Source organism: Orcinus orca, chromosome 16, assembly GCF_937001465.1.
Source record: "Orcinus orca chromosome 16, mOrcOrc1.1, whole genome shotgun sequence".
NCBI lineage: Eukaryota > Metazoa > Chordata > Mammalia > Artiodactyla > Delphinidae > Orcinus > Orcinus orca.
In genome coordinates, this window is record NC_064574.1 from 22,520,777 (window position 1) to 22,548,376 (window position 27,600).

Below are 27,600 nucleotides of genomic sequence, written 5' to 3' on the forward strand. Positions count from 1 at the left end.
ATCAGCCTGGCCTAGTACCAGTCCCAGGCTTCCATTAGGGTAATGTCTAAATAGGGACACAGGGATAGACAGGGCTAGAACGGATTCTTGAGACAAGAATAGCTTTGCTAATCTTTGTGAATAGTCTAAGCACATTCCTAAGAGGGCAACCTTTAGGTTTAGCCACTGTATCTCCAATTTCCTTCCCCCTCATACAGGGTATTCAGCTTTAGCTCCCCTCATGGAGGACAACTCTGTAGCAGAGCACAGCAGAACCCATCCCACTGGGATGCTTTGACATGGTTCCTTGACAAACATAACAGCTCCCACCTCCCTCTCCAACAGATGGATAAGCCTCCCAAAGGCCTGATATATTTTATTTCAGCATTTTTCTCTCCCAAGGCGAAATTTTAAAAACTTCTGTTCTTTACTTCTCTACTCAACTCTCAATTCTTTTTCAGATACTAACCCTCCAAATAGAGAAGTTCCTACTCATTTCTGAAATTTGACCATTCTGAGTAATAAAGGTTAAAATTCATTTCTTTAACAAATATATAATAAGTGCCAACTATATATAAGGCACTGTGCTGGGGACTGGGGACACATGGCATAAAGACAAACATTGCTTTGCTATCAAGGGGCTTAACAATCCAGGACATAGCAGTCCAATCAAAATATAATACAAGCCATAGATATAATTTAAAATTGTTTTAGCAGCCAAACAAAAAAAGAAACATGAAATTAATTTCAATAATATATTTTATTTAATCCAATATATCTAAAATATTACCTTTTCAACATGTAATCAATATAAAAAATTACTAATGAAGTATTTTACTTTTTTTTTTTTTAATACTAAGTCTTTGGAATTTGGTAAATGTATTTTATACTCGTGGTGTATCTCAACACAGAACCAGCCCTATTTCATGTGCCCAACAGCCATGTGCAGTGAGTGGCTACCATACTAGACATCCCAGGTTTAGGGAATTTTCATCTGAGGGGTTCCTGTTCCCTGATAATGTCAAAATGAAATTGGATTTCTGGCAACACTGAATGAAATAGGGACTCATATACAGCTGAAGTCCTATTTGTAAAAGATCCCCATTAAAATCTGTGAAGCTAACAACACCCTGCCCCAGAAATAAACTTCTAGATTATATTTACCAGTATTCACCACTGAGAGAGTGATCAGTTATACAAAACAAAGCAAGAATATGTAAGTGGGGAAGAACCTAGGAACTGCCGAACTGATTTCACTACAGAAGGGACAAAGGACTCTGGATCCAGAAAGGGAGCACTCACAGCCTGTCAGAGAGGTCATCAGCTCAGGCCCGAGCTCTCCTTGCGTTTTACACAACCAATCCCAAGAGGATTAAGCGAGTCTTACCAGTCACCTTTGGAGATTAATTTGTTTTGGTATCTGAAAGGTGTTTGGAATCCCTCAAGATGAAGGAATGACAAAAGAAACTGTTCTTAATAAAGTCATTTCTCTGCTTCTGCTGCCCACAGCAGAAAAATGATTAACTCTTAACTTCTGATGTACTAGAATATCAGCCTTTTAAGGATTTTTACAATCTTCTACATTCCCTGCCTTATTCCCAATAGGTGGTGAGCGGAATAAATGCTCACTAAGCATTTGCCACCATCCAACCACACAGCTGGTACCCTTTCTAGGATACACAAAGGATTCCCACTTGCTCAAAGCTTATAGGAAGCTCCAAGAATATACATATAATATGTCTTTACTTTCCAAAAATCTTGATGCCTTGTGTGTGTTTGTGTGTGTATGATGGATGATATATATACCCATCCCCCTAGAAATAGAAATCAAGACATCTCCATGAAAGCTTTGAAAGAATTAAAAAATTAAATAAGCAATCTGCCTAGACTAGTCCCTGCATACCCAGACAATATCCAACCTAAGCTTTAGGTTGCATTTCTCTCCCCCCCCCTCTTTTTAATTAAAAAGCAGTGAGAAGCTGTAGCTATAATGAGGGGCTGTGGGAAAATGCAGTTATATTGGGCTCAAAGTAATGTACCATAGGAAGAGGCTACATCACCAGAACGAATCCTAAATTAAAACTCCACTATGAAACCAACCCCATTTCCTCTGAGCATGCAATCTATATTATCGCATTTATGGTCTGTCTCGACCTCAATTAGACTTGGGGGTGGGGGAGAAGAAAGGGGACTTCTATAATAAGCAATAATGGTATCATTATGATAAATTATGAAAACACACAGTGCAATTATTAATGTGAAGAGCACATTTGTACCAGGCTATAACAATGTAGATGTATACTGTGGGGGAACATCTAAATATAGCTCAATATTCCATGTTACCTGGCTAAGAAGTGGAGTAATTTTCATAAAATGTACTTTCATGTTAACGGAAGAAAAATATGTTCACTTTTATTAAGGAAATGGAAAAATTCAAAGGAAATCTTCTATTAACTTTATAATAAACCAGGAATTCTTCACCTAGCATCAAGAAGGTCACATATCTTCAGAAAAGGGCCTTCCAAGTGGGGGCATAAAGTGCTGTTTCCTAAATATCAAAAAATGGGAAAGACTCAAATGTGAGCTGAAAGAGATAATCTAGTTTATCCCTCTTTTTACAGAAATAGGGAAACCTGAGCTCGGTGGGTTTAAGCACCTTGTCTGTGGTAGGCAATAATATAAGCCTTCTAATTCCCAATATAATTTGTCTCCTCCTTCGCTATACTAACTAGTCATTCCTAACCTGTGTGCAATGGTGATATCCTGTTTGGAGAATGAATTTTGGAGTCAGATTTTCCTAAATTCAAATCCTGGTCCCTCTACTTAGCAGCCCTGGGAAGTAACTTACCCACTCCAGGCTTGAGTTTTCTCAATCTATAAACTAGGAACAACCCGCACTTTCACACAGACGTTTTATATATATATATATGTATGTACATAAAGGCCAATGTTTCTAAAGTGCTAAACACAGTTTAGCCCACAGAAGACAATACGTGTATCTCTCCTGGACACACCTGACTTAAAATCAAAGAACCTCAAGGTTGGAGAGGGTGTTGACCATTAATAGGTGTTAAAACAAGGATCCCATTTTTAACGTCAAAATATTTGACAGACCCCACCCCAGCTGCACTTTTTTAGTATCCAGTAATTGAGAAAATACACAATGACAACAAACAAATACATTTCTATGTATTTGGTAATACTTTTCATTGAATTTGTGTTTTTAACTCCCACATTTACGAGAGAGAAGAGAAGACACGGAGAAACAGAAAAAGAGAGACTGATTAATTTTGAGAGAGATTTTGAGAGATTGAGATTCATTTTACAGAAAATGCTTGAGTATATCTGGATTCAAAACCTCTTGCAATAATTCTGAGTCACTAGAGACAATCCAGACTTTAGGAATCCTTGATGTAACTCAATTATCTTTCTGAGGTTTGAAAACCCTTTAAAATATTTCTGCTAGGCACAGGCTGGGGTTTCCTAACACTTTCGGTGACCAGAAACTTAACCTCCTCCTAAACTGCACTTCCTCCATCTCTGGATCACTCAGAGAGTTCATTCAATTAAGGGGAAACATTTCAACTTAATAATTTTCTTCCACAGTCCATAATATTTCTCCTTAAAGCAATATAAAATAGGTTTAATCTCACTCTCACATTTAAAAAAAAACACTTTATATTATTTTAAGACAGTAATCCTATTTCATTCTTCCTCTCTCATTGCCTTTTCTTTTTCAGAATAAACACTTTCAGTATGAGATGGGAAGAATGTATGCAACATAGTTAAGGGAGGTGTACACATAATTAAATTCCTTCCTACCTTTATTTGGGGATTTCATAATTTCAAAGCTTTCTGATACCTCTTCAGGTGATTAGACATATGGAATGTCACAAACCCAAGCTTGTGGACGGATTGCTTTAACCAATACGAAGTGCTCAGAAATCATCTGCTGTTAACCTCACCTGATTACATTTTGTCAGAATAAAAAGGAGTTTTCAAACATTCATTTTTACCAGATGGTAGTGAGTGGCCTGACCCAGAAGTTACAGATGAGCTGCAGTAATGAGTTTTCCCTTGCCTTTGCTGGCTGCACATTCACTGGTGACATTTTACAACTAGGGCTTCTGGCTCAATCAATATTTGCAGGCATGAAACCTGCCAAAGTTAACATCAGGGCTCCCTTGCAAATTTGCTTAAGGCATCAGAACTGAAAAAGCTCACAATCTCTAATGCGGCAACTATCATCAGCCAAAGTTCATAATTAGGGATCAGAGTCATCAGAGACAGAAAATTCTACCCACTCAAAGGGTTGTTGTGATGGTTAAAACATCTTACAGAGAGGTTTTGTGTAAGCTATAAAGTGCTATGTCAATGTAAGGGAATATCATTATCATGTTTTTAAGAAATATCTGAGTGTCTAGAACAAAAAAATAGCACAATTTGTATGGAAACACAAAAGACCCCGAATAGCCAAAGCAATCTTGAGAAAGAAAAACAGAGCTGGAGGAATCAGGCTCCTGACTTCAGACTATACTACAAAGCTACAGTAATCAAGACAGTATGGTACTGGCACAAAAACAGAAATATAGATCAATGGAACAGGATAGTAAGCCCAAAGATAAACCCACGCACATATGGTCACCTTACCTTTGATAAAGGAGGCAAGAATATACAGTGGAGAAAAGACAGCCTCTTCAATAAGTGGTGCTGGGAAAAATGGACAGCTACATGTAAAAGAATGAAATTAGAACACTCCCTAACACCATACACAAAAATAAACTCAAAATGGATTAAAGACCTAAATGTAAGGCCAGACACTATTAAACTCTTAGAAGGAAAACATAGGCAGAACACTCCATGACATAAATCACAGCAAGATCCTTTTTGACCCACCTCCTAGAGGAATGGAAATAAAAACAAAAATAAACAAATGGGACCTAATGAAACTTAAGAGCTTTTGCATAGCAAAGGAAACCATAAACAAGACAAAAAGACAACCCTCAGAATGGGAGAAAATATTTGCAAACGAATCAACAAAGGATTAATCTCCAAAATATATAAACAGCTCATGCAGCTCAATATTAAAGAAACAAACAACCCAATCCAAAAATGGGCAGAAGACCTAAATAGACATTTCTCCAAAGAAGATATACAGATGGGCAAGAGGCACATGAAAAGCTGCTCAACATCACTAATTACTAGAGAAATGCAAATCAAAACTACAATGAGGTATCACCTCACACCAGTCAGAATGGGCATCACCAGAAAATCTACAAACAACAAATGCTGGAGAGGGTGTGGAGAAAAGGGAACCCTCTTGCACTCTTGGTGGGAATGTAAATTGATACAGCCACTATGGAAAACAGTATGGAGGTTCCTTAAAAAACTAAAAATAAAACTACCATACGACCCAGCAATCCCACTACTGGGCATATACCCTGAGAAAGCTGTAATTCAAGAAGAGTCATGTACCACAATGTTCACTGCAGTTCTATTTACAATAGCCAGGACATGGAAGCAACCTAAGTATCCATCAACAGATGAATGGATAAAGAAGATGTGGCACATATATACAATAGAATGTTACTCAGCCATAAAAAGAAACAAAATTGAGTTATTTGTAGTGAGGTGGATGGACCTAGAGTCTGTCATACAGAGTGAAGTAAGTCAAAAAGAGAAAAACAAATACCGTATGCTAACACATATATATGGAATCTAAAACAAAAAAAGAAAAAAATGGTCATGAAGAACCTAGGGGCAAGATGGGAATAAAGACACAGACCTACTAGAGAATGGACTTGAGGATATGGGGAGGGGGAAGGGTAAGCTGGGACAAAGTGAGAGAGTGGCATGGACATATATACACTACCAAATGTAAAATAGATAGCTAGTGGGAAGCAGCCGCATAGCACAGGGAGATCAGCTCGGTGCTTTGTGACCATCTAGAGGGGTGGGATAGGGAGGGAGGGAGGGAGACGCAAGAGGGAAGAGATATGGGGATATATGTATATGTATAACTGATTCACTTTGTTATAAAGCAGAAACTAACATACCATTGTAAAGCAATTATACTCCAATAAAGGTGTTAAGAAAATAGATGCTCAATAAATATGTATTGATTAAAAAAAAAGAAATATCTGAGTGGCAATTCCAGATATTCATATATAATTATATATTATGCCTATACAAGAATCATGGCAATATGCCACCTTTTTTTTCTGGAAGAAAAACCAGGTACCAAAAATTCCTCAAAATCTCCAAGCAAAGTCATTGCAAATATTAAACAGAACCCTCATGTACTTATTAATTCCCAATTTAAAAAATTACAGGTACTAAGAGTACAGTAATTACTGGAGAATGTGGGTTTTACCAATGTCCACGGTGGGGGGGGAGGTGAGGGGGAATCAATGTATCAAAAATTAACATTACCAAAGATCTCACTTATGATCTGTAATCTGACTGGCTGACAAGTAACATGAATATGATTTATAATTTAAATCACTAGTCATGAAGACACTACTTAATCAATTTTTCCTACCAAAAAAATTCTTACTCCTTGTTAAAGCCTGAATATATATCCATCTCGTTTCCAAAGGGTGTGTAGATTTCTTTTTGGAAGTACAAACTATTCTTTAGCATGCATAATTTACTTTGACATTTTCTCTGATTAATTCTACAGCTGCATCAGTAAGCTGAATATTGATTCTGTTTCTTTATCAAGCCTAACAGAGGCAGATACTTGTAAAATCATTGTAAGGTAAACTACCTCCATTTTAACAGACATTATGAATGTTTTGTCAGCTACATCAGAACCATGATCATTCACTCAGGAAGTGTTTACTGAGCTAACAGAACCTGAACATCACTCTACTAGGTGTTGGAGGGAATATTAGACATCAAACTAAGAACAACAGAACTGCACTGACCTAAAAAAAGCAACACAGTATACAATGCAAAGAGCAGTGGACCAATAATCATAAAAATCTGGGTGCTAGTGAATCACTTAAAAGTCACATGACCTTAGATAAGTCATTTGACTTACCAGCACTGCGTTTAAAAAATGCTCTGCCCTTGCTCTGCTACCTCACAGGATTGTCTTTAGTAAGATAAGGGAGAATAAGATTAAATAAAATAAAGATACAGCACTTTAAAGAAAAAAGAGCCTAGGATTCAATTTCTTTTAATGACAGCTAACTGCAAAGTCCTATATATACAACAGACTTTTCAGCTTTTGACAAGGAATAGAATCACAACTATGATCTCAAAAGAAAAAATACTGAGTAGCCCATAAGCATGTAAAAAGGGACCCAGTCTCATTAGAAATCAGGGAAATGCATATAAAAACCAGGAAATATCATCTGGTTGGCAAAAATAAAAAAATTAAAATCTGGCAATATCATGTGTTAGTGAAGATACAGAGAAACAAATTAAAACATGCTGATAGAAGAGTAAATGAGTACAGAGCTAACTGGTGATACCTAGTAACACTGAAAATGCATATATTCTATGACTATCCCAGCAGTTCTACTCCTAGGTATACACATTAGAGAAATTCTCAGACATATGCACAAGGACATATTTAAAGAATGTTCACTGGAGCATATTTGTAATAAGAAAAAAAATTTCAATGATCACTGGATGCATACATAAGCAGTAATCATTAAAAAAAAAATGACTGGGAATAATAATCACCAAATTCAGGATAGTGATCGCTTCTAAGAAGGGTAATAAAGAAGTTGGATTAAGGACAGCTACACAATGAAATGGGATTAGGGAAGGGTACACAGGACACTTCAACTGTATTTATAATATTTTATTTCTTAAAAAATGATCTGAAATAAACTTGGCAAAATGGTATGGTTATGCACATACTTAGGGGGGAAAAAAAAGGAGACCACTAGAAGCTAGCAGGGAATCATGCAGAACAAGTCATGCCCCACTGGTTGTAGTCCCTTGATATTGTTACTGCTGATTAAGGTTAAGGGTTTACAATACCTACAGAGTACCTTTATCTCAACAAGATCTTTCACAAAGTCACTCAACTGGGCAGACGGAGAAATGTGGGTGAATGGTAGTACAGAGAGATAGATTCATAATAGGTTAAACCAAAAGAGTATGAGCAGTATAAAGTCCCTTGTTTAAATTCAAAATAGCAAATAAAGTCCCTGCCAGAGGAAATATGACTTAAAAATAATTCATTCAGGAAACAGCTGATGGTTTTAGTTAATGTCATTTTCAACAGGATGGCCAACTTTAATTTTTTAAAAATCTAATGCATATTAAGGGTGCACTATTAGAAGCATAACATCTAATTCGACTACAGTCCCGTAGCGCTGAGTTAGCTACCACACTTGAAAAGAGGCATTACAATCTCAATATTGCATGAGCAGGATAGTACAGGGTCTGGAAACCTTGCCATAGAAAAAACCAATAAGGGAATGAGAGAAGAGTTAGGGAGGGACCCAAGAGTCACCTTCAGTTACTCAAATGATGCCTTGGAATGGAGTAAGCACGTATAGTGCTACCGTGAAGAGCAGACCACCTTCCTTTCCCCTTTTGTTCCAGCTAGAAAAACCCTACTCAGCCTTAAACTCCAGCTCAAAGGCCACCTTCTCCAGGAGTCATCCAAATGCTCCAGTGAGACCTCTGAGCTTCCTCAGCAATGTATCACATCAACACACAACACGTGCATTAATAAATCTCCATCTCCTCTACTAAGTCATATGCTAGGTCCTCAAGGGTAGGTGCCCTGAGATCTGACCCTTGCTGCTAACACCTCAGCACCCCACAGTGCCCAGCTCACAGCAGGTACTTAACCCACATTGCTAAATCAATGAGAGACAAGGGAAGAGGGCAGATAAACCAATGAACTATCCAAGAATCATAATTCCCTATTAGCAAATGTATACAATGTATGCATATTCTCAGAATTTCTTGGATCATTAGATTACTGCAACCAGGCAGAATTCATCTGTTCTATGTGTTCTATCTACATATTTAATCATTTTATGCCACCCTGGGCTACATAGCTTAGTAAATTTTCTAATGATGGCACCAAGTGATATTCAGAGGGTAAGAAGAGTAAAACTCAGATTCAGACAAAGTGTATCCATACAACCTCATAATTTACAGATGAATAAACTAAGACTCAAGGATGAGCCTGAAGCCCTAGAGCTGGGTCTGGAATCTAACTCTCACTTTTACAGCAGCAGTATACACAACCCCCCAGTCAGCTTTCCCTAGTCACAACTTCAGAAACTATCATCTAAATGCATAATTTGCATCATCTCTCCCTGCTGCCATCATCGTTCAACCAACACGAAAATCCCTCCTGCCACTTTTCTGCCCATGCCGTTAGCCAGGAAAGCTCTTTTCTGTAGTTGCTTCTTGCCTGTTTGGAAGCTCACTGACCAGAAGCGCTTACTGTCATCTGTCTATATGGAGATTTTGGTAAAACTCCCTCTGCCAGATCATCTGGGGAACCCACAATGAGCCCAGGGGTTACCCACCTTGAACACCAGTCCACTTTGAATCTTTAAACATTAAATAACAAATTAATATGGCAAAGCTATTTTAAATTATTTAAACTATTTCCAAAGGCTCAGACACAAGAAATTCACTTTATTATTTAAATATCTGACACAAAGGTTAGATATTTTATAAGTGCATGTCACAGAGGCTGGGGGAGGTGGAGTATGCATTCAGCAACCAGCAGACCCACACAATGGCTTTGCAAGTTACATGGCACACCTGTTACATGTAATCGTGATGACAGAGACGTCTCCAGCCAGTGGACTACTGCCTCTAGCAATGCACAATTCCATTAACACTAAAGTGGGGAAGAAAATCTTTAACTACTTTTTCTATAAGTTGCCTCTAAGGTCATTGCCAAGACTCAAAACTGCATTCCTCTTTCAAACAGCAGGAGTGATTGTGGTGGGGAGGCAGGGCAGTGTATACTAGCAAGAAGACAGACAGGAAAGAAAAAAGTGGAGATATTTTGAGAAAATGGGAAGGGGCGGAATATTCAGAGCATACTGAATGGCCTGGGAATAAATGAGTGAGAACCAGATCATACGTGAGAAACGAGTCATGTTATTTATTTACAAAATCTAGGTCTTTCACAGTTGCTTATTAATTCCTTAAGGGTTCCAACATGGTTTTGATCTCTAGAGCCTAGGACGTCAGCTATTACCATTATTCCTTTTAAAGCTTACAACTTATCCACATAAGTCTGTTACATAATAGCTGCCACATTTATTTCAAGGAAGACAGAACTCACATGAAACTTTACCCTGAGTATCTTGTTAAAAAGAGTATTTTTCAACATTATGGGTAATACTTTAAAGTCTGAAAATGTAGCACGATTTTACAACACAATTTCCAGCACTAGAGTGCCGACTTACCTATCTCTCTCGGCTTGAATGAAGTATCTAGTGTTATGGCATCTGTACATGCCTGTTGATGAGTCCATCAAAAACAATGAAAAGAGATGGCTTCATGTCTGTTTTCTTCTAAGATGCATTTTATTTTCCTCAATCCAAAGGTTTTACTATTTCTAGAAGCTTTACAAACCACTAGAGTTAGCAAAATACCTCTGTTCCCAATAAAGACAAGGATGGTAAATGAATTATTCTTAGAGTCAGAAATATTTCCTCCGCCCAGAAAACAGAAGGCACCCTGACCACCTGGCCATGTGGAATATGATCAAAAGGAATTCTTTGGTAGCCTGGGTAGCCTCTTGCCCAGCTACGAATCCCCTCTACAAGCTCTATCTCCACCACAACTCTCTCAGGAAGGCTATAAAATTGACTTCAAAGTGATTTCAAACTAATAACTGCTCACTCCAAGAACATTTTAGGGTACTCAATTTCCTAGCAATAGCATCTAATAGACCAGATAAGCCAAAACACACACCTCGCTGGGTGGGAAGAAACTCTACCAAGGGTTAAGATAATTAAGTAAGTGTCTTACACAGAAACAAATTAAATAAATAGTAGAATAAAATAATTGTTTTGAACCATCTCTTTCCTTTTTAAAGTTTTCTTTGAAGCTTGGTAGGCTTTTGGCATCAAAAAAACTTAAGAATTGACTGCCTTTAAAAAAATTACCTTAAAACAGTGTAAAGACAACTTTTTTTTTTTTGCATCATGCAAAGACATCATTACATGTTATAATACCTTTACTTTTTTTTATAAAGGAAAGCAAAGTGAATTTTCATAAGCATGTTTCCTCTGTGGGTGAATCTCTAGTTGGTTACAACCAACTCGAGAGAGCCATCAAGGCAAACTACCCATTAGCTGTCAATTTAGAATGATTCTAGAAAGCTAGCCCCAGAGCTCCACCAGTATCTTTTCAACAACCTCTTAATCTTGTTTATAACACCTGTGTTAAAGCAGCCTGACATCAATCCTACTCACTTGTCTCAGACTGAAATTACTTAGAAACTTGAGAATTCAGGTAAACATATTAAATATCAGAGAGTCACTGGCTGAAAACGCTGTACACAAGGGAATTCGGTCACCTCTTTTAAACAAAGCTGCATAAATAAGCCAGGATGGGCCTCAATAGGCAAAGTCAGATATAAATCTTACAAAGAGCTTCTCAGGAGGCACTGAGGTCAGAGAATCGCAGGATTTAAAGAAACCATGAAGAATTCTTCCTACGGCTTCCTCACCAAGCGATTATCCAAGCTTTATAACAATGACCATTAACTGTGTGTTTATTATATACCTGGAAATTAACATTTCATTATCTTTTCAATCCTCACACAACTCTGCCAGGTAGGTAATACCATTCCCTGTTTCTTCAAGTGAGGAAACCAAGGCTCAGGTAGTGGCTTGCTTAGCGAACTGCCTAAGGTCAAAGAGCTAGAAAATAGTGGAGACAGGACTCAAATAGTCCATCTAAGCCCAAAGCTCTTGCTCTTACCAGGGCACCATACTACCTACGACCATGTGATTGGGAAATCACCCCACCTTAACTGGTTTCTGTGCTTACCACTAATCTGTTTCCCAAGGCTACTTAAACCTAAGTGTACTTTTAGCAGCTCTACCACTTTCTGTTTTAGAAACCCATATGTGTCCCAGGCCTGTACAAAACATAATGTACATAAGAAATGATGGTAAAGTAGTCCCATTTATAGGGGAGCATGGTGCAGGGAGGAGAAAATGGATTTTAGTGGTCAGACACTTAACTTTGTTGTTACCAGTGTGTGACCTTGGTCAAATCACCACACACTGAGATCATCCTTGGAAAAAGCTCTCACAGCGAGGAAGTGCCTAACCCAGAAAAAGTACTTAATAAATGTTTAAGAAAAAAAATCAAATGGAAATGCGTGTGCCAGATATAACCAACATGAAATAAAAACTAACCTTGTTAGTTTTATCTTTTGCCTATAAGGTTGGGTAAAGAGAAAACAGCAATTATGTCTCACAATAGAGTTGGTATAAATCTGGCTAATAAATGATTAATCTCTTGTTTTGGAGTCAGAGACAGCTCTGGTCTTTAAAACAACTCCAGTCAACTCTCAGGTTATTAAAGTACTGGAATCGGACTTTTATCAAGATCATCAACTGCTATTTAAGACAAGTTTCACCCAACCCACTGTCTCCTATGACTAGGGCCACTATCATTCACAAACACAGCTTAATCTCCTCTCCATCAAGATGTAAGAGACAAGAAAGAGAAGACAACTGTGGAGGTGCTAAGAGTTAACATAAAAAGATACCTGGAAGAAACCCAAATTCAGCCACCTAATCATTGATTCACTGCTTCATTCATTCATCCCTTGTTCCTTCCTTTCTTCAGTCAAGAGACATTCATTGAGTATTTACAGCAGGTACTGAGCTGGTCACTGCCCTAGAGGAACTCAAAGTCCAATGGGAAGAAAGATATGTAATCAAATAATTCCAATACAAAATTGTTGGGAAAGGCAGTCTCATGCATGCAGTATTTCAAACTCAGTCACATAAAAATGGGCCTTGGGCCTCAATACTTCTGTACAAGAGATAAGGAGCCCAGACAGCCTATGCCTGGCTTATCACTTTGTATAGGAATATCTTTCCCTGTTTCAGGCTCAGCAAGTGTTCCTTTGTTCTGCTTAAGCATGTACGTCAATGGCCCTTAGTCATGCCACTAGCTTTCAGGTCTGGGTCCTCCTGCTGCTGCAAGAAAGAGGGGTGCACATAGGCTAACTGTCCAGCATTGGAAGGGGGAGGGCCCTGCTAGCCACAAGGGACTGAGTACACTACTGGAGCTGATCTTGCTCTGTCTCTTCTCTATGTGAGTAAAGCATTGTTCCATCCCGTGCTTGACTGTGTTTTGTTTTCCTTGGCAACTTCAATACCAAGATGCCATGGACAGTGTTTGAAGTGCTCCCCTGGGATTGGTAACTGATGCACGGTGTTCTGCTTCCCTGGATTTGATAACCAGGGCACGGTGTTCTACTGGACAAGAATGATATATATGGTAGACAGGAGGCAAGTACAAGGTAGGGTGATGGTAGCATTCTGCTGCATTCTACTCTCTAGCGTGTTTCTTTTTTTAAGCTACCTTCATCCATTGGAGCCCTCTATTAGGAAAAAGATTCTACCACCTACTTCTTGAGTGTCTTTGGGCAAGTCACTAAACCTCTGTGAACTAACTTTCCTCACCTACACAATGGGAATAAGAATACTGACTTCCCAGGGCTGCCTTTTGGGTGAGACAGAATAACATATCAAATCAAATAGCACAATGTCTGGCTCTCAGTAGGCTTCAATACCTGGTAGTTCCCAGCCTTCTATTTTGTTCTTTTGGCTTGGTGACATAGGGAGGAGAAAACACATATTCTTTTATCTCATTAAAAGTATGACAATTCCTACAAGCTCCCCTTTGAGGTGTTTTTCATTCACTGCAAATCAGGAACATACTAAACCTATAAGTAACCCCTTCTCCCACAAACGCAAAGATAATCTGTCAATTGAAGGCATATCTGCCATTAATGCAGAGGCAATACTTCAAGCCCAGCTGCATACCTACCTCCTGATATTATCCTGTTAGGCTTGGTGTCATGCTCCTGAAAAAAAGCTATACTCACTGCACTCAGCAATCAAAGTCCCTCTGCCTCACACAAGATGAACCATGGCTAAAAATTGCTTTCTTTAATTAAAATAAGACTTCCTCAACCTCAGCACAACTAGAATGTGGAGCCCAATATCAGACTGTCAACCAGTCTCCATCTTGCTCTAATGGTGCTTTGAAGCACACAGAAAAGTAGAGGGAAAATTACTAATTTAAACAAAATGTTTAATCCTCTAATTATGGGACAGGATCCAGGAATATGGAAAGTGATTTGCAATCTTCATTATGGAATCCCCACCAACCACTAGCACAAGTCATGTCAGCCAGAAGGCAAATGCCATCTCTTTTTCCGCCACTGGGCCTTCTGTGTCCTTATAAGTTCTGTGGGGATGGAAGAAGAAATCTTTGGAAAAAGAAAAAAATGAGGTACAAGAATCAGAATTTCTGTCTCTCCAAGTTCACTATGCTGAATGAGGTGTAAGGATCCCCCAGTGAGAAGCCAGGGAGATAATATTCAGTGACTACATTGGCAGGCTAAGCAGACTGAGGGCCTTTGAAACTCTCAAGTCTTGTAAAAACTGCCCAACTCAAGTGGTGCTTAAGTAATTCTTTTTATTTGCTGAGAAGTCCTGTCATCCTCCTCTCATCAGTGGTAAGAGATGCACAGAAAATTAGGTGGTGCCCAGCAACGGCACCTCTGGTCAGAAGGAAATCTGTTCCTCTGCAGATATGCTTGTACCATTGCTAATTTGTGTTAATCTCTGCCCTTTCAGATCTCTATGTGCTAACTCAGGAAAAAAAAGTCCCTACCAACTAACTCTGACAAGTCTGATGGCAGAACTCCCACTGGAGAATCAGCAGACAGCAAAGGCAGGCAATTATTCCCCTTCATTAGAGAGAGTTCTTTTTAATTTTTTTTTTAATTTTGAAAACAACAAGTAGCCATTCACAGGCACTGCTCACTGCAGTCACTTATACAACTGGCAGAAACTGAAATTCCCCCCAAGCCAACTAAAAAAGATGTCCTGGAAGTAACCAGAAATGACTATGCCCCTTTAATTACCTACCCACTGTAATGTAAAACCAGACATAGAGAGGATGGCCACAGCAGATCTGGGCAAAACAGTGGTGATATTTAATCATCAGTCCAGACCATCTGCAACTGTTTTGCAGAAGCACATGAAGTTTATGGATTCCAAAGCTTCCTACGAGTTACCAGGTGCTGAGGGTCAGCTGCACTGTCCTCAGGTCCACCAGAGGCTGCTTTCTTCATTCTCTCCAGGCCAGGGTGCTCAACAAAAGGCACCAAGCCCACATTTTCTGTGCCAAGCCTGGCACTAGGAGAGTGTTGCTTCTTGATTAAGCCAGAACCCAGATTAAATGTTTAGAACTGGGAAATTCTGAAAACAACCTAGGCGGGAAAGCAATTATTCTAGGGAGAGCACAGCTTCAGCTGCGGCCCTCCACAGCACAAAGGTGAATTCTATCCCCTTTGAACGACTAAGCTGGCCAGATTTGCTCCCCTACAATCTATTCTCCATTCGGCAGAGGAAGTGATCTTTTAAAACTTAACCAAACTGTGTCAGTCCACAGCTTAAAACACCTAATGGTTTCCCAATGTACCAACAATAACATCTAAACATTTTAGGGCTTCCCATCCTCCCCACAGCAGACCTCTCCGTCCTTATCTCTGTCCCTGCCTCACTCGTCATGCTCTAGGCCATACTGCCTCAAACATGACAAGCTTGGTCCCACCTTAGGACTTTTGTAGTGGTTTTCCCCTTGGCTTACATTGCTGTTCCCACAGCTCTTCATGTGGCTGGATCCTTCTCATTATTCATTCTCAGCTCAAATGTTACCTCCTCAGAGAGGCCTTCTGGAACCTTCTGATGATCCCCAATCATTCAATTACATCAGCCCATTTTTCCCTTCATATCTCTATTTAAAATATCTTGTTTTTGTTTCTCTAGTACTATTTGTTTGCATGTTTAGGTGTTCTTATTTATTTGTATTTGTTTTTCTTGTATATTTTCTGTCTTGCCTCCCTGGGTATAAGTTCTATAAAGACAAGGGACAGCAACTGTCTTGTGTATCACTCTATTCCTGATGCCTAGTATAACATCCTGCATTTAGTAGGCATTTAATAAATTTGTTGAATAATTTAAAAATGAAAGGCTCGATATGGATTACTAATCTGAATGAAGTTTACTAGCCCTTGAAAATCTGGATTGGCTCACAGCCTGACGGTGAGCATGTGTCATAATGCCCTAGAAACATACAAAACACCAGCAGAGAACTGATGTACTATTAATGGTTAAGTCTATTAAAGATTCCAAAAGTAATTTTAAACTTAGTGACTCTTAACTGGGGGGGGGTCAAATAAAAATGTAATTAATCCTCAATTTTATGTACTAACAGAATAAGCACATGAATAATGCCAAAGTGTTCAATAATTGATCATACCTGCCTTTGGAATATAGTCAGACACAGTCAGAGAGAAGCATCATAATACTCTGTGCTTGACTCCAAATCCTTCTCAGTTCAGTCACTGACTTTGGACACTGCGGGGTAGTTGAAGGGAAGTCTAAGGAGCCAAAGTAGACAATCTGCTTACAGGAAACTGATAATCTAAAATGAGTTAAGAGATGAAAATGCACTGTGATAGTCTCACTAGATCTTTCACTGAACTCAGGATGAAGGTAATCTAGTTTGTTCACCAACCCACAGCGGAGCTGGGGTTCCAAAGTTTAGGCCAACACACTTGCAGATCACTCACTCCTGGAACTCTGTGGAAAAGAAAATGTTCTTGAACTATTCAGCTGAAATACTAGAATCAGATGGCTGGCCTTGGAGAAGCTAAGAGTATTCCTGCTATACTTTCTCCTAATTCCATTTTCTCTACAGCTATACAAGACTCAGACCAAAACCAATCACTTCCTTCAGGAACATTAAAGGAAAAAAAGAAAAAGAAAGGAGTAATTTGTAAATGAGATTCCTGGCACTAGAAAAGAGGAAAACTGAGATATCTTAGTAATATTAAAGCGACCTGGGGAAAAGAATTACTGTGTTGATGACATAATCCTTGATATCAATGTCTGCTAACTGTGGTAGAATACGGTTATACTTTAATCTATTGAGAACAGTTCTATACTGTGGAATGTGTGCGTGACAAACTGTTCTCATTTCCTTTTATAGCATTCTAAACCTTAATCTCCAAGACACCAGTGACCTTGGGAATACTAAGGCAGCTTTGCAGAATTCGAGAAAAATATTTTTTCCTTTTGCTATATCATATGTGTTTTTATAATTATATCAATAATAAAAATTGACAGCTAGCATGTACTGGGCACTTACCATGTGTCAGGCACTATACTACTTAGCACTACCCACACTGTCTCATTTAATCCTGTATCTTTAAAAAAAAGATGGTTAAGTGGAGATTTTTTAAAAGATGGTGGGGCAGAGACAGACACTATTATATAATCTGCATTTTAAAGATGAAGGCCTGAGGCTTAAAGAGTTTAATTAAGTGACCAAAGGTCACATAGCTACCAAGTAGCAGAGGTGGGATTCAAACACAGGCAGCAGTCTGCCTGACCCAGAGTTATTGTTCGTCCACTACACTAAACATTAAAAGACGTCTAAAATGGGCACACTCAGAGGGGCATGTATTTTGAATTATTTTCTCCAACAGTGCTAACAAGCTATCTTGAACCATCCACATTCTCCAATGTAGTCATTTATACATGTGAAAACTTCTCTATTGGGGTCTTATAAATGCAATCCCCCAATTTAAACAGTGACACCTAGTGAGAGACTTGAAGAAAGGTATGGCTGTCTTCCTCAAATTCACCTCCAAAATTAGGCATCTCAATAAGACCTATCTCCAAGGAAGCTGAAATAGGTAGGACTGGAGTCTAAACCAGAGAAGGGTGTTCTGTTGGCACACAGAGGAAATAAACCCACATTCATTGTGCCAATATGAGATCCACAAAGAAAAAAATGAAGACAAACTAGAAAGCTAATTATTTGACAAAGTCCCAAGAGTCTAAACTAAGATGGTGGCAACTGAAATAGAAAAGAAGGGATGGAGAAAAGGCTCCTGAAGAAGCAACAATTCCCCTGCAAAGCCTTCCCAAGTTCCCAACGGCAGGGCTGCTCCTGCCTCTATGCCACCACATCTTGCTCATGCAATGGCACTGTGTACTGGATTATCAATTCTCAAATCTGTGGGATGCTCCCCCTTAGACTGTAAGCTCCATGAGAGCAAGAACTGTGACTTATGCATTTTCAGATCCTAACACCCTCCTGACTCCTGAGAAAAGAGCTAGCCCTTTGCTCAAGAGTTTGTATTTTCCATGAGGAAAAGAATGCCTTTCAACTTTAAGCCCCTTCATCTTTGAGAACTAGCTCCAGGGCTTTTTTCAAGTCTGCTGGACAGCTACACCCTTGACTAAAAAGCAGAATTGGGGGTAGGTGATAAGGGGGCGGGTGGAGAGATGCAGAGAATTATACCAGAGCATACGGTCAGAATGTTCAGTAGTCACATGAAACCTAAATCAGGACTGGTGAGCTAAGAGTTTACATAAAGATGCTGAAAGACAAAAGAATGGATGATTCCTCTAAGATGAGGAACCAGGTTATAGAATAAAATTCTAGTGAAGAGGCTCTAAACAAACACATGAAAGGATGCTCAACATCACTAATCATTAGAGAAATGCAAATCAAAACTACCATGAGGTATCACCTCACACTAGTCAGAATGGCCATTATCAAAAAATCTACAAACAACAAATGCTGGAGAGGGTGTGGAGAAAAGGGAACCCTCTTGCACTGTTGGTGGGAATGTAAGTTGATACAGCCACTATGGAGAACAGTATGGAGGTTCCTTAAAAAACTAAAAATAGGGCTTCCCTGGTGGTGCAGTGGTTGAGAGTCTGCCTGCCGATGCAGGGGACACGGGTTCGCGCCCCGGTCCGGGAAGATCCCACATGCTGCGGAGCAGCTAGGCCCGTGAGCCATGGCCACTGAGCCTGCGCGTCCGGAGCCTGTGCTCCGCAATGGGAGAGGCCACAACAGTTAGAGGCCTGCGTACCGCAAAAAAAAAAACAACAACCAAAAAAAAACAAAACTAAAAACAGAACTACAATACAACCCAGCAATCCCACTACTGGGCGTATACCCTGAGAAAACCATAATTTAAAAAGAGTCATGTACCACAATGTTCACTGCAGTTCTATTTACAATAGTCAGGACATGGAAGCAACCTAAGTGTCCACTGACAGATGAATGGGTAAAGAAGATGTGGCACATATATACAATGGAATATTACTCAGCCATAAAGAGAAATGTAATTGAGTTATTTGTAGTGAGGTGGATGGACCTAGAGACTCTGTCATGCAGAGTGAAGTAAGTCAGAAAGAGAAAAACAAATACTGTATGCTAACACATATATATGGAATCTAAAAAAAAAAAAAGGTTCTGAAGAACCTAGGGGCAGGACAAGAATAAAGATGCGGACGAAGAGAATGGATTTGAGGACACAGGGAGGGGGAAGGGTAAGCTGGGACGAAGTGAGAGAGTGGCACGGACATATATACACTACCAAATGTAACATAGATAGCTAGTGGGAAGCCGCCGCATAGCACAGGGAGATCAGCTCGGTGCTTTGTGACCACCTAGAGGGGTGGGACAGGAAGGGTGGGAGGGAGACGCAAGAAGGAGGAGATATGGGGATATATGTATATGTATAGCTGATTCACTTTGTTATAAAGCAGAAACTAACACACCATTGTAAAGTAATTATACTCCAAGAAAGGTGTTAAAAAAAAAAATGAGGCTCTAGAGGTCATCATACTAAGTGAAGTAAATCAAAGACAATACTATATGATATCACTTATATGTAGAATATAAAATATGATACAAATGAACTTATTTACAAAACAGAAACAGACTCACAGAAATAGAAAACAAATTTATGGTTACCAAAGGGGAAAGGGTGTGGGGAAGGGATAAATAAGAAGTTTGGGATTAGCAGATACAAACTATTATATATAAAATAGATACACAACAAGGTCCTCTGTACAGCACAGGGAAGGACAATTCAGTAACTGAGGTAACGGATTTGAATCCAACTTTCTTGAAGTCTAACATGAAAGCAAAGAGATACAAGCCAGCAAGCAGGCAAGATATTAGAACAAAAGCTTTCCAAAAGAGCATATTTGAAGGCACATACTGGTTCATTCACTCAATCATTAAACAATGATTTATTAGGCATCAACTAGCAGAGAGACACTCTCTAGGTGCTGGTCCCTGCCTCTCAGTTCACTGCCTAGGGTGCAAGGGGGCACATAAATACAATGTATTTTGCGAGTATGAAAAGAACTCATCACGGGAAAAAGAGAAGATAAGGTTGCAAAGGGAGGAAGTGAACTTAAGAAAAAATGTCACTCAGAAGATGAAACAGAAAACACCCTGAAGTGGGAATATCAATAAGAATAGCAATTTATTTGTTACTTATAGTCCCACTAACAATAAGTAACTTCAGAAAGCACTAGTCTAAACTGTCATGCCAAAAGAGCCTATTTCATGATGCTGTAAAGTGACATCATGATTATGACAATATTCGCAGAGTTAGAGGTAAAATGGGGCTACCAAAGAATGAAAGATATATTTGAGCACAAGTGTCCAGGCTTCCAATAGTGTTTCTTATACACACACCATTGACAAAAAAACAGAATAGAAAAGCTCAGTTATAAGCTACAACACAACCCTAAGAAAAAAAAGCAGATAATAAGAAGTACAAACAATAAACACATGCAAGGGAAAAATGCTTATTAAAGCAAATGAACTAACACTTTATATACCTACTATATTAATGAGAAAAAATTAAATTATGACAACTTGTAGTATCGAGATTGCAGTAAAATTGGAACACACACTATTGTTAGCACTGTAAACTGATAAAGGATTACTTCCACATGAGCACTGTGTATTGCCTGACATACCTGCAGCTGAGGCAACCCCATCATCTCCTGCCACTCCGCTCCATTCACTCAATGCTCTGAACATTTCACTCCCATGCTTTTGCTGTCACTAATCCTAGTCAAGAATGACTCTCCTCAGCCTCCTTCAGTACCCACAGAATTTCTATTCATTCATCAGGGCTGAGATTCCAATGTCATCTCCTTTTCCTCAATGACCAAACCAAATCCATTCCCAGCAATACATCCCCTCTCCAGGCACATCCAATCGTTCCTTCCATTGTACTCCCATAATACTTTATTCATACAGTTTGTTGTTGAAAGGTCTGTCTCGCTCCTTAACTATGAATTCTTTAAGGTCCAAGACCATATCTTAATCATTTTAGCCCATGCAATATTTCGCACAGGAGATGATGGCACGTGATAATTACTAACGACAGATGTGAGGGGGAAAATGCCACATGAATAAAGAAGTTCACTGCAATATTATCTCCAGGAACAAAATCTGGAAACCACCTAAGTACTCGATTATAGAGGAGCAATTTAGGGAAAAATGGTTGGTCTATCGCTTGAGCAAAAAGTATGTAAACATTAAAAACAACATGAAGACTATGTAGAAACACAAAATATTTCTGGCAATGTTAAATTAAAGCACAGAACACAAAACAGTGTGTATACAATGGTTATAGCCATGCAAAATACATAAGGACTGTGGGAATATAAAAATATTTTATTGGATTAGGGTAGTAGTTTCCCTTTTCTTGAATACTTTAATACTATTCCTGTCAGATTATTGTCATTAAAATTTTTTACTTCAAAAGAAAGAAATAAGAAGGGAAAAGGAGAAAGATTATAGATTCCAATAAGCCCCTGCAATCCAAGGAAATGCTATATTACTGACTGATAGGTGACAAGAGGAGTGGGTGTCTGCAATATTGCCAAAACCAAGGGTCCCTGACCCCAATCTGCCTCAAAGAGAATACTTCTCTTGTCACAAAATAAGTCACTCCCAATGAGCCAAACTGCACTAAATGTGAATTCTTTATTGCAAAACTTCAAAGGTAAGAACTTTTTCCAGACATCTGTGGAATCAGTATTAATGAGAATGCCCTGGAGTTCATATACGTGCCTACGCAGCAGAAACTTCTCAGCCAAGGAACTGCTGGGCACACTTCTTGATGAGATGTCTAAGCCCGAAGGCATCAAAAAAGTACATTTCCATATTGGGAACATAACTGGTTTCCTCTTTAAGACTTTTTCCACCACCACCTGTCTACATTGTAATTCTCCTGTCTTTTCAAATGAATAGTTAACATATGTCAAGGATATAAGGCATATACTGAGGCACTTGCTGCCTAACTCTATTACTAGAAGAACCAATCTCAGCAGAAAATTGGAATCTTCCCACCAAGTTGCTCCAAAAGTGAAATTTAGAAGGCATCCAAAACAACGTCAAATACTTTTAATAAACGTTTTTGGCATTACATATTTTCTTTGTTTACCTTAGTCTCTGAATTTTAGGAAAAGAAAGAACCAGAAGTCATATAGCTCAATCTCCTCATTTTACAGTGATTAAAAAAATGATGTACAGAGAAGGGAAGTGACTTATCCTGAATCACCCAGATAAATAATGATAAAGGTAGGATTAAAACTCAAATCTCCCAGATTTTCAGCCCCAATTCATTCTTCTGCATCAAGCTTTTCTTATCCCTTGAAATCTCTGGAGCTCTTCGCCTAAATAATCAGTATCACAGAATTTTAAAGCTAGAAGGGACCTCAGAGAAACTTACCTAATCCCCTCATTAGGCATATAAGGAAACTGAGGCCCAGAAAGATTAAGTGATTTGCTCTCAATATCTGAGATGGCAGGGGCAAAGTATAACTTAAGCTCAAAATACTGCGAACTAATGGCCATGAGAAGGGAGGTGAATGTCTCAGAGAAGATTTTAAGAGGAATGTAGATCATTCTAGACCAGGGGTGGGTCTCAAAGTGTGGTCCCTGGACCAGCAGCTTAAGCATCACCTGGAATCTTGTTAGAAATGCAAATTCTAAGGTCCCATGGGAGACTTACTGAATCAAACTCCGGGGGTGGGGATGTTCAAATCAGACCACCTTTGTCCCTGAGAAATGAACTTTAGTGGTCATATCGAGTCTACTTTGTAAATGACAAGTATAATCAAAAGCACTTAAGATTTATGCATTCTTCTATACATATACCATACTTCAACTTTAAAAGTTTTTAAAATTGGAAAACTAGATTTGGGTATTCGGTTGGTTCCAGTTCTGGCTCTGCTCCTTACTGGCTGTTTCATCTTGGGCTGGTAACTGACCTCTCTAGCTTGAGTTTCCTTTTCTATAAAATAGGCATGCCACCTACCTCAAAGGGCATGCTGAGAATTAATGTAAGAACATATCTGAAAGCATTTTAGTTCAGCACAGCACAGTGGTTAGGAACTCCAACTCTGAGGCAGGCACTTTTTTGTACCTCAGTTCCCCCATCTGTACAACAGGGATTTAAAACAGTACCTTCTTCATAGCGTTGTTATAAGGATTTAGAGAAATGATGCAGGCATGCAATGCATCTTTCACGTCTATAAAAAGTTAGTTTTCAAAGAGCTTTTGCGTCCATTAACTCAGGTAATCCTCATGACTTTCCACAAGAGGATGGGAGCATTTATTATGGACTAGATTCTAGACTGTACCATCTTTTAGGAACAGGAAAAGTGGGCACTGATCTTACAGACAGAAAAGTGCGTGAGTAGCGCACGTGGGGAATGAACAGAGCTGGAAATAAGATCAGGATTCTGGTTTCGACTCTTGTCACTACCTTGGCCCACAACCTCAGGGACGTCCCTTACCGAAATGGAGTTCACTTTTCATTTATAAATATGTGGGCTGAATGAGGTTATCTGTAAGATTTCTCAAAATAAAATTCAAATTCCTTATCGTGGCCCACAGGAAGGCCTACATAGTCTGTCATCTGCCTACTTCTCCAACCTTATCGCTTATCATTCCCCTGCTCATTCACCAAGTTCCAGCTACATCAGTCCTCTTCCTGATCCTCTAACAGGCTGCACCAGCTTCTATTTTAACAACTCACAGCCTGTGTACCTGCTATTCATTCCCTCTGCCTTGATTATTCTGCGCTTTTCACGATTGGCTCCTTCTCAACCATCGGTCCTTTAATGTCCGTTCCTCAAAGTCCTTCCTAGACCATATTATCTAAAATAATAGGTCCTGTCTCCTGCTCCCAGTGGTTAGCTTTAGCAGCTCTGTCCAATAAAAATATATTGAGGGCCACAAACAAGCCACATATGTAACTTTAAATTTTCTAGTAGCCACATTTAAAAAGTTTTTAAGAAGATGATATTAATTTTAATAATTTTCTTTAAGCCAACATATCCTAAGTATTATCATTTCAGCATGGAATCAATATAAAAATTAATATATTTTACAGTCACTTTTTTCATACTAAATCTTGAAAATCCAGTGTGTATTTTACAGGTGTAGCGGATCTCAATTCTAACTAGCCACATTTCAAGTGTTCAAGAGTAACATGTGACCAGTGGCTACCACACCAAACAGCACAGCTCTGTAGTATACCCTGTGTATCCTTCAAAGCACTTACCACGATCTGAATTTCTCATTTGTTTACTTTCTTATCTTGTTACTTCCCCACCAGATTATAAGTTCCACAAAAGCAAGAACCTTGTCTGTTTTGTTCAATGTTGTATGCTCAGTAGATGCAGTACATATTCAATAGATATTTGTTGAGCAAATGAATGAACCTCTTCTAGCTTTAATATTCTATGGGTCAGTGGGCTCGTGTGTAGGCCAAACAGGCATATAACCACTCATTTAACACCGCTGCTAGTTCCTTTCTTCTTTCACATCCTATTACTGTCTTAAAAAGGAAATCACCTGGCTATATACCTCCCATTGCTTACAAGTTCTTTCCCACTATGTCTAGTTTCCAAGGTCAGTTCTATGTATACCGGCTGAGGGAATTGCATGAATATAATTGCTAACGTTTTTCAAACGTTTACTCTTGGACAAGCATTGGGCTAAACACTTTACATTTCACAGCAGCTTCAAAACAGACTTATATGATAGCTACTTTCTTGCCCCCATTTACAAGATGAGAAAACTGAGGCATAGAGAGGGTAAGTATTCTGCTCAAGGTTACAGTAGCCAGTTAGCAGCAAAACAGAGATTCCAAGCCATAGGGCTTCAGACTCATGGCTCTTAATCCCTTATTCTCTACTGCAGAGCTGTCCAATGGAAATGTAAGGCCTGCTATACATGTAACTTTAGTAGTGACACAAAAAGGCCAGCAGCTACATTAAAAAGTCAACAGAAATAGGTAAAACTTATTTTGAATATATTTTATTTCACCCATTACCCATATATGATTAATATATGGGTAATGGGTGAAATATATAATTAATCACTATGATCAATAATCAAAGTAATCGACAGGATCATGTAATCAATATAAAAATTTTACTTTTTTAATACTGATTCTTCAAATTCCAGTGTGACTTGACACTTAGAGTACTTCTCAATTCAGACTAGTCCCATTTCAAGCGTTCGATAGCCATATGTGGCTAGTGGCTACCATACTGAACATTTAGGAAGTCAAAGGTGAGGGAAAAACGTTGAGCTGGGAGCCAAAAGATCTCATCTCTAATTCCAGCTCTTACTTGTTGAGTGACTTTGGACAAGTCCTTTCTACCTTCTGGGCCACTGTTTCCCCACAAGTACTCCGAGCAAGTGGGACAAGAAGAAGATTCCGAGGTACCCATCCCATGCTGGAATGTCAAACATCTGTCAATAACTGCAATTAACATGGGTCCGGCTTTCCACACTTTAAAATCAGCTTTCACATCCATTGGCTGATACAGTCCTGAAACAAACCTAATAGGTAGCTATTACTGTCTCCACTTTATACATACAAAAGCTGAGGCTCGAAGAGGGCGACAGGACTTGTCCCAAAGCCACAGAGCCGGTCAGTAGAGAAGCTGGGGCTCAAATGCAAGAAGGGCCAGTGCTCTCCCACCACGACCACCAACTCAATAACTGGAGAAGAGAGTTTAAGGGGGATGGTTGTGAAGATAGCTTGGGGCCTTCAGAATAGCTGAAGTGAGCCAGGCCCCAGGGCAGGGTGAGAAGGAGCCCAGCCTTTAGTTGAGAAAGGGCCCGGGCCTTGGGAAGAAATAAACTGAAAGAGCCCAGGAGAAATTCGAGGGAGTTACGTGAAATCAGAGGCTAGGACCCGGGTGACAGGAAACGTGAGGGGACCCGGGGCTGAGGTGGGAGAAAGTGAGATGAAGGGACTCTGGTCCTGCGACTCCTGCCGGGGTGAGAGGACGGTCCCCCCAGCCCTCCTCGTCCGTCATACCTGGTAGCTCAGAAGTTCGCCAACGTCCATGATTCCAGGTTCAGTCAACACCGTCTACTCTGATTCCCTGCACTCACGACCAAACCGCGGTCCCCACATGGGCGGCTCCAGCCACACGGCTGTAAAGCGCCTTGAGCAGGGGCCGCAGAGCCAATGAGCTAAAAGTGCTCGCGTCGCGCGAGCCGGCCACACTGCGGTAAACGTGTGGCTTTACGGCCACACTACCGTAAAGCGCGCTGCATTTGACAGCACTACTTCCTCCCGGAGCCTGAAGGGGGCGGGGAAAGGGGGCGGAGACTTGATGAGGTCGGTGCGGTGAGAGAAAAGATGAAAGGAACCAAGGTTTATCGCGCGCCTCTGGCGTGCAGGGTGTTTCTCTTGCGCTCTCATAATCCATTCAGTGACTAGGCAGTTTTATCCCTCATTTTATCCTCAATTCGCAGATAAGGAAACTGAGGCATTGAACTGCACTGTCCAGTACTATACCCACTAACCACGTGTGGCTACTGAGGGCTTGAGCTATGGCTAGTCTGAATTAAAATGTGCTGTAATTGTAAATAAAATACCCATCGGATTTCTAAGACTTCTGTTGATTACATGTTGAAATAATATTTGGGGTATATTGGGTCAAATAAAATATAAAATTAATTTCACCCATTTCTTTTTACTTTTTTAAATGTGGGTAGTAGAAAATGTAAGTTACACGTGTAGCTCCCTTTGTAGCTTCCATTGTATTTCTGTTGGACAGTGCTGGCTCAGAAAATGTATTGTCCAAGTCCATATAACTATTACTGCCTTCAAAACTGTTGGTGATCACACTTCCCTGTCTGGACTTCTGTTTATTCATCTGTGCAAAGGCCAGAAACTGGATGATCTTGTTTCTACCCAAGAGATGTAAAAAGATTTTCTGTAGGAGAAAGTTGCCCATCATCGGAAGAGAACAATTCAGAGTGCATCTGAGCTCCTGGGATTTAAATAAGTCTCTGTCTTCAACGGGGGCTAAGCCTCTGCCTTAGCCCCCTTGGCCATTAGCCCCCTGTTTTACATGTTCATGATATTTGTCTTAGTCTGTTCAGGCTGCTATGAAAAAACTACACTGGCTGGCTTATAAACAACAGAAGTTTATTTCTCACAGCTCTAGGGGCTGAGAAGTCCTAGATCAAGGTGCT

The 27,600-nt window shown here is 39.5% G+C and overlaps 1 protein-coding gene across 1 annotated transcript in view; it reads right to left on the reverse strand.

Moving 5' to 3' along the window:
• CTNNBL1 (catenin beta like 1) overlaps window positions 1-26,590 on the reverse strand; it is a 170,210-nt gene extending 143,620 nt beyond the window's left edge. Inside the window, exon 1 of the mRNA XM_049699992.1 lies at window positions 26,432-26,590. Coding sequence (XP_049555949.1) covers window positions 26,432-26,461 — 30 coding nt within the window. The 5' untranslated portion in view covers window positions 26,462-26,590. The remainder of the gene's footprint in view (window positions 1-26,431) is intronic.
• Between the last annotated feature and the right edge of the window lie 1,010 nt (window positions 26,591-27,600).